Source organism: Cynara cardunculus, unplaced genomic scaffold (assembly GCF_001531365.2).
Source record: "Cynara cardunculus var. scolymus isolate 2C unplaced genomic scaffold, CcrdV1 Un_Scaffold_4782, whole genome shotgun sequence".
NCBI classification, from domain to species: Eukaryota; Viridiplantae; Streptophyta; class Magnoliopsida; order Asterales; family Asteraceae; genus Cynara; species Cynara cardunculus.
The window spans coordinates 4,613-13,028 of NW_020202063.1; the positions used below are offsets into that span (position 1 = coordinate 4,613).

Consider the following 8,416-nt stretch of genomic DNA (forward strand, 5'->3'; position numbering starts at 1 on the left):
AGAAAGTGTTCAAAAAATACCCGAAGAAATTTTTTGAACACACTTCAATTGATGTTAATGGTTATCCTGTATACCGCAGATGAGTTGTTGGACGTTTTATTGAAAAATCAAGTGTTAAACTAGACAATAGAAATGTCGTTCCATATAATAAACATTTGTTGAAAAGATATCAAGCACACATTAATGTTGAGTGGTGCAATCAGGCATCTTCAATCAAGTATCTGTTCAAATATATCAACAAGGGTCCAAATAGAGCTACTGTTGCAATTGTAGAAAACGGTAATGATGCGGTCACTGTTAATGATGTTGATGAGATAAAACAGTATTATGATTGTAGATACCTTTCTGCATGTGAAGCTTCAAGGTGTATTTTTGGATATGATGTTCATTACAGGACTCCTTCTGTTTTAAGACTTCTTTTTTATCTTCCGGGACAACAACAAGTGGTGTTTGGTGCTGAAGATAATATTGATAATGTCCTAAATAGACCATCTGTGGCGTCCTCAATGTTCTTAGCTTGGATGCATTGTAATCAAATTTATCAAGAGGCACGAGAACTCACTTACGTTGAATTCCCTACAAATTTTGTCTGGAAATTGGACGAACAACGTTGGGATCGAAGGGAAAAAGGATTCTCAATTGGACGGATTCATTCAGTTTCTCCTACTGTAGGAGAAGGGTATTACTTACGAATTCTTCTGAATAAAGTCAAAGGTCCTAAATCATTTGAAGACATTCTACGAATTCTTCTGAATAAAGTCAAAGGTCCTAAATCATTTGAAGACATTCGTACAGTTAATGGAAAAACATTTCTTACTATTAGAGATGCATGTTATGCTCTTGGGCTTTTAGACGATGACAAGGAATATATTGAAGCCATTGAAGAGGCAAATTTAACTGCATATGGTTATTATCTCCGCTTCTTATTTGCAACCATGCTGATTTCAAAGAGTCTATCTAGACCTGAATTTGTTTGGGAAAAAACATGGCAATACTTAGCAGATAGGATTCTGTACAATCAACGAATTGCTTTACAGTCGTCAGGTATGTTAATTCTATATCTTAAGCATAGAGTTATACAACTATTATCAAAAACTATGGTTGTTATTAAATTGTATCTACTTTTAATTTCATGTATTAATTGTTTACATTTATATTATCTTCTTACAGATTTATCTCTTAATGAAGAACAAGTGAAGAATCTAACTTTGTTCGAAATTGAAAAGATTTTGCTTCATAACAATTCCACGTTGAAAGACTTCACTACTCTGCCTTATCCTGATAATGATTCGCTTGAATCCTCAAACAACCGTTTGATTGCAGAAGAACTAGACTATAATCATCATAATTTACGTGATGAGTTTCAGACACTTGTAATTGCTCTAACAAATGAGCAAAGAGGTGTGTATAATGAAATCATGACTGCGGTTGAAAAGGAAAAAGGTGGTTTATTTTTTGTTTATGGGCATGGCGGAACAGGTAAAACATTCCTATGGAGACCTTGGCTTCATCAATAAGATCTAAAGGAGAAATTGTTTTAAATGTTGCTTCCAGTGGTATTGCATCTTTACTTCTTACCGGTGGCAGAACATCACCCTTTCGGTTTCACATCCCGCTCATTCTCAATGAAGATTCTATTTGCCACATGAAGCCATACAGTGATGCTGTGAGCTTAATAAAGAAAACTACTTTGATAATATGGGATGAGGCACCAATGGTTCATAAACATGCATTTGAAGCATTAGATAGAAGTATGAATGATATTTTCAATGCTCAACGCACTGGTGACTCACATATGCTTTTTAGGGGAAAGGTAATTGTTTTTGGAGGAGATTTCAGACAGATTCTGTCGGTTATTCCCAATGCAGGTAGACAAGACATCGTAAATGCATCATTAAGTTCATCTTACATTTGAGAAAAATGCAAAGTCCTAAGGTTAACCAGGAACATAAGGCTAACTGCAAACAGTGAGAGTTCAGAAATTGAAGAAACAAAGGATTTTGCAAAATGGATTTTGGACTTAGGAGAAGGAAAAGTTGGAGGTAATAATGATAGTGAAGCAGTTATTGAGATACCTCATGATCTTCTCATTACCGATTGCATCGATCCTATATTCGCGTTAATCGAATTTGTCTATCCCTCAATTCTTGAAAACATCAACAACTCAACTTTTTTCAAGAACGAGCAATACTTGCACCAAAAAATGAAGTAGTTCAAGAAATAAATGATTGTTTGCTGTCATTGTTTCCAGGAGAAGAAAAGGAGTACTTAAGTCTAGACACGTTATGTGAATCAGAGCACCTTCATGATGAGTTTGATAAAACTTTGTACTCTTCTGATGTTTTAAATGATCTTAAATTATCAGGAATACCAAACCATAAGATTTTACTAAAAGTTCCTATCATGTTACTGAGGAATATTGATTAGAAATCTGGATTATGTAATGGTACTAGACTGCGGGTGTTAACATTGGGAAATCGAGTAATAGAAGCACAAGTTATATCTGGAAGCAATATTGGAAGCCGTACATTCATTCCAAGAATGTTCTTAACACCTACAGACAAAAGGATATCATTCAAATTTCAAAGGAGACAATTTCCAATTGCTTTATGTTTTGCCATGACCATTAATAAGAGTCGAGGACAATCATTATCAAAAGTTGGTTTATTTCTAAGACAACCGATCTTCACACATGGTCAATTATATGTTGTTTTATCCAGAGTCAAAAGCAAGCAAGGTTTGAAAGTACTAATTATGGATGATGATGGTATTATTGACAGTAAAACAACGAATGTTGTATACAAAGAAGTGTTTAGTAATATATGATACATGGTTCTTATTTTATTAATGTTTTACATATTTAACTTATATTTATTGTGACATTCCGTCATTTCGGAGTCTCAGTTTAGCATTTTATTATAGATCCTATATTTAGAAATAATATTTCTTTAGGATCTAGTTTTAGTGATTAGAATTTATCTAGATTAGCTCCCAAGTTTTGTTTGAAAGATCACGCATCGGTGGGAGATCAGATAAAGCTAACTTGTGTAATGCCAAATATTTTTGAAATACTCTAAATAAAATAAAGTTGATATTATAAACTTTTAAATTAAAATGCAAAAGTCTCATTTAAATGTCCAAATGATTCTTAGTAAAAGGTGGAGCTTTGGATTTAATTTTATTAATAAATTATTTGGTGGGTTTTAAATTTAAGTGGGCTTATTATTATTTAAGAAAAATAAAAGTTTTATTTGGGTTTGGGCCTTTAGAGGCTAGCCCATTTTCTGGTTTAAAAATCCTCATATAAATACCCCACATCCTTTGAAAAACTTTMATTTCCAAATTHTCAGCTTAARCTTTTTATCTTTCTAATCTCTCTCTAAAGCAAATCACCCTCCAGCCGATTCCTTCAAGCAAACCTTCAAGAAGTTTTGTCAATCTTGAAGAATATTAAAGATTCTAAGAAAAAGGTACGATACTAGTTATCCTACTTTTACAGAATATCAAAAGTTTTCATCCTCCTACTCCTACTACCCGATCTTTTAGTAAAATTTCTGGAAAATTAAAGAGGGGAGATTATTCATCAAAGAACTGAAAATGTCTTCAAAAAGGATGATAATCTATGATCCATGTTCTTTGATCTTTAAGAAAGTAGGAGAAAACCCCATTGCATGCAAAGTCTGTCATGAAAAGTTATATTTTGAAGAATGATAGAACTCTGCATGCATCTCTGATCGGCTTTGCCATCTTCGGGATTTAATGGAATCGGAAAATATCTTCTAGAGACTGAGTAAATTCCTTTGTTAGTTTGAAAATAGAATTTAAATCTTTGAAAAATGATGAGATTAGACCCCAAATAACTGCCGCTTGGTGAGCGTGCAATCTGTTTTGGGGGTTGTGTAATTCCATGTTGTAGAGTAATGATGAGGAATTTAAAACCCACTCAAATTTCTTGATAATTGGAATAGTCGGCTGATGTCATTATTTTAAATGATGTGACAAGTTGGACATAAAATAACTTTTGGAAGGTTTCTACCTTTAGAGTCTTGTGAACCCCAAAAATTCTTGTAACAGGATGTATAATCTGTCCAAAAATCAGCTTTTGAAGTAAAAGATTTTGATTTCTTTTATTTTGGACTATTATTAGTTTATTAATAAAATATCAACTTTAATTCATAAAAATCCAATGGCATTACATAGGGTGCAACTTGACTCTATTCTCGTCTAKAACTCATAGGTGATCTGAATGTGGGATGTTGGTTTATTTAGGAAGACAGGACAGACGTTGAAAGYTTCAAACTTCRTTTACTGGGATATTCATCATCAAASYAGTGAGTACTCACGGCCCCAMTTTTAATACTTTGTTTATTGTTTTGGGGRAAAAKCRTGAGATTAAGCAAACWATGCATATTACTTGTTTGAAACCTTTGGACTAAGGAWCTGCTTAGTCAAGTTTTGTTTGTAACCATTGGACTAAGGAACTGCTTAGTCAAGTTTATTATGTCATGAAATATTGACTGTTACTGCACTTTGATATAAATGTTAAATTGATGTGCTTGGGAGTATATTTTTCAAATAAAGTCCCCGTCCGTAAACGCTGCTTGTTAACTCGGGTACATCCCCGGGCCGTGGTATTGTGGATAGCCGCTATTGTGTTGACAGTCCCACCCAGAAAGGGGTGCACTCTACCTATGTTTTCTTGGTCTAATCATGTGGAATTTGGACCACCTCTGAATTAGTATTATAACGAACTGTGGGACCTAAGTAAGTGTACGGGCTACTTATGGTCGTTCGTAAAATAATGGGGCAAGTTGGTCAGGAAAGGCTCAGTAGCGTCTCAAGTTTTTACATCGTGAAAGATTTACATTTATTAAGTGCAAAAGATTCGCATAAGTTTGCAAATATTTGGTTTATGCATTAAATTATTTTATGCATGTGAAAACTCGTGAACTCACCAACTCTTTGTAGTTGACTCGATTTTGGTCCATGCTTTTCAGGTAACAAGTAAGAAATGAAGTATTTTGGGAGCATACTTGTGGAGAAATTGATTAAGTTCGCAGTGGAAGCTTTTGTAAAAGAAATATTTGTCAAAAATTTGGTTATGATGTTAAACTCATTTTATTTTGAAATTTTAAAAAGTGTTATTTATTAATTGTTGCTGTGACTCACTTGCCTGTTACATCTCGTGTTTCCGCTTTAGCGGGGTGTGACATTTATTCAGTTTATATTGTGTTATAAATATTGTTTTACAACTTCATCTTATTAACTCATATTATTATTAATTCTTAAGAGGCTTATTTTTCATTTATGTTCTGCATTATAATTATCCGACCATAGAGGATCTGCATGTGGTACGCAAATTCTCTCACCCGGACTCTGTGCTTCATACAGAGCTTTAGAGAGGGACTGCATGTACTACGCAGAGTCTTTGACCAAACTTCTGTAATTCATACAGAGCTTTAGAGAGATACTACAGAAACCACGCAGCACCTCTATGCATGATTTTGTGCTTCATGCAAAGCTACACAGCAGCTCTGCATCTACAATGCAGAGCCTCTGTTCACGGAAAATTTATACAAACTTGTAGCGTTGGCTAATTTTAGCAATTAACTCTTGAAAAGAGATTCACACTTGTAACCAGATTGGTCGTCTTGATTTAGAAGTCTTGCAATGCTGGATATTGTCCGTTGTAAACTCTGGAGGATTTCTTAGACCTTGTGTTTGTCAAGCCTGATTCCGTCCTTCATACAGAGCTTAACAGAGGTTCTACACGTGCTTTGCGGTCAATTTGAACCAGACTACGTGTTTCATGCAGAGCTGCATAGAGGTTCTGCATTTAAGTCTTGAGAAAGAGCTCTGTCTCTTCACGTAATGCGTCGATGCTCTGTCCTTACTCTGATGATGGCCTTTAAACTTGTAACTGTAAATAGTTTTCGTCTTAATCTTTAGAAACTTTTTTACACTTGTGTTTTTGAAGCCTGCCTCCGTCCTTTATACAGAGGTTCATAGAGGCTCTGTACTTGTCTTGAGTAAGAGTTCTCTCTCTGTATGTACTACCCAGAACCTCTGATTCCCTTTGCTTGTCTCATACAGAGGTATACACAAGCTCTGCATGTACTACGCAGCACTGCATACTGGATCTACATTATTTGTCTTCATTTAGAAGTTTTCCTGATCATCGAAGCACAGGTCGTCCTTTGTATATGTAACATTTAATTCTCGAGTAAAAGCATCTTTATATCAAAAAATTAATCGGACTTGTACCTTTGTCTAAGTTTATAAATTACCTCCGATTATTAATTCTTTATAAAATACATATCAGTTTCGCTTAATTTTTGTCATCAACCTGTGTAATACACGGATCCGAACCTAGTGTGTCTATATATATATATATATAAATATATAAATCATAGGCGGTGGAATTTATAAACAAATAAACAGGTAATCACATAAATATTTTAAAAATTCTTTAGTTACCAAAATCTTTCAAAACCGCCCCAAATTATATAACCAAAAACCCAGTTATCACACTTAGTCATACAAAAAAACAAAGCATAGGAATGTAACTTAGGGGCCGTTAATTAAATACTTACCCGGTAAGTGTGGATTGGGTAACTTTTCTCACCTGATGCACATGGCAAGGGCTGAAAATCTTACCAGGTAAGAGCGATAATAGGGATAGAGAGTCTTACCCGGTAAGTGATGGTGAGGACTCTTACTCGGGTAAGCGTTTACTGGGTAAATTGTTGCATACGTTACCCAAAAATATTATTGACTCAAAACACAGGCAATCAAAGCCTCTCTGGTTATAAACCATTTTCCTTCTCTACATAACAACATTGTTGTCATATCAATAAGAATAATAATTCCAAGTCCTCACATCACAAAGAAGTGATAATTTAAGATCATTGCATCTTATGGATGTAATAACAAGATGTATGATGAAAACTCAGATTTCACACTTACCACCCTTATTCCAATGGTATACATTTCCTTGATATGTCACCCTTATTCCATGGTACACCTCTCCTTGATATGACACCTTTACCCCCTCATAAAAATTTAACCAAAACTGTCATTTTTGCCTAGAATGGCATCAAAACAGTTTCATCACAGAAACTTCATATTAAGAACTTTTACAGTTCTAAACCCAACTTTATTATCAACTCAAAATAATTTCAGGAACAGTTGCCTTTTTCCACATAGAACCATACAGTTCAATAACTCAAATACCAAATATAGAAAGTTGATAAAATAAGCTTACCTTATGTGCACGTATTTGAAGATGAAACTTACAGCAACGATTTTCAAATATAATCACAGAATCAACTTTTAATAGCTTCACGTAGTATCTCATATAGGAATACACAGTTTTTTTCTCTTCTTTTCTTTTTCTAAAACCGAATAGATCAGATAAATTTATCTTATTACGTTTATATGCTATCTAAAAACTCAGGCGGTGGAGTCTTAATATTTTAAAACTCATAACTTACACTCAACCCCATGAACTAAAATATATATATATATACATATATATATATATACATATATATATATATACATATATATATATACATATATATATATACATATATATATATACATATATATATATATATGTTTGTACAAATTGGGTGTTTGTATTTGATCGTTCCCCTATATATATATATATATATAAATCATAGGCGGTGGAATTTATAAACAAATAAACAGGTAATCACATAAATATTTTAAAAATTCTTTACTTACCAAAATCTTTCAAAACCGTCCCAAATTATATAACCAAAAACCCAGTTATCACACTTAGTCATACAAATAAACAAAGCATAGGAATGTAACTTAGGGGCCGTTTATTAAATACTTACCCGGTAAGTGTGGATCGGGTGACTTTCCTCACCTGATGCACATGGCAAGGGCTGAAAATCTTACCCGGTAAGAGCGATAATAGGGATAGAGAGTCTTATTCGGTAAGTGATGGTGAGGACTCTTACTCGGATAAGCGTTTACCGGGTAAATTGTTGCATACGTTACCGTTTTAATATACTACAATCTTATCTGGTAAAATAGATTATAATGTTAACTCCTACCAATATGCGCTTACCGAGTAAGTATTTGGGTAAACGGCCTCTTGCTTTTTTTTAAAAACAAAGAAACATGGATAAACACTTTAAATATAAAATAATAGAAATATTTGATTTTTAATGGGGTTTTCTAACCCCACCGCCTCCTACACTCTTCCCCCTACATTTTCTATACCCTCTCCTATATATTATTTTTCAGTTTTAACCTTTTGATATTTTCAGTTTTGACCCTTCAACTTTTATAATATTTTGTTATTATATTTTTTTTTTTAATTTTTAATATAGATTATAATTATATAAATTAATTAATTTTATATTATTATTAATTAATAAAG

At 33.4% G+C, this 8,416-nt stretch overlaps 1 protein-coding gene across 1 annotated transcript; it reads left to right on the forward strand.

The window, feature by feature from the left end:
• Positions 1-203: 203 nt before the first annotated feature.
• LOC112504154 lies at positions 204-1,915 on the forward strand (the record flags this gene model as incomplete). Its single annotated transcript, XM_025108104.1, has 3 exons — positions 204-1,044; positions 1,171-1,479; positions 1,527-1,915. Coding segments are annotated over 3 exons (1,539 nt in total), but the record flags the coding sequence as incomplete, so codon positions are not given.
• Between the last annotated feature and the right edge of the window lie 6,501 nt (positions 1,916-8,416).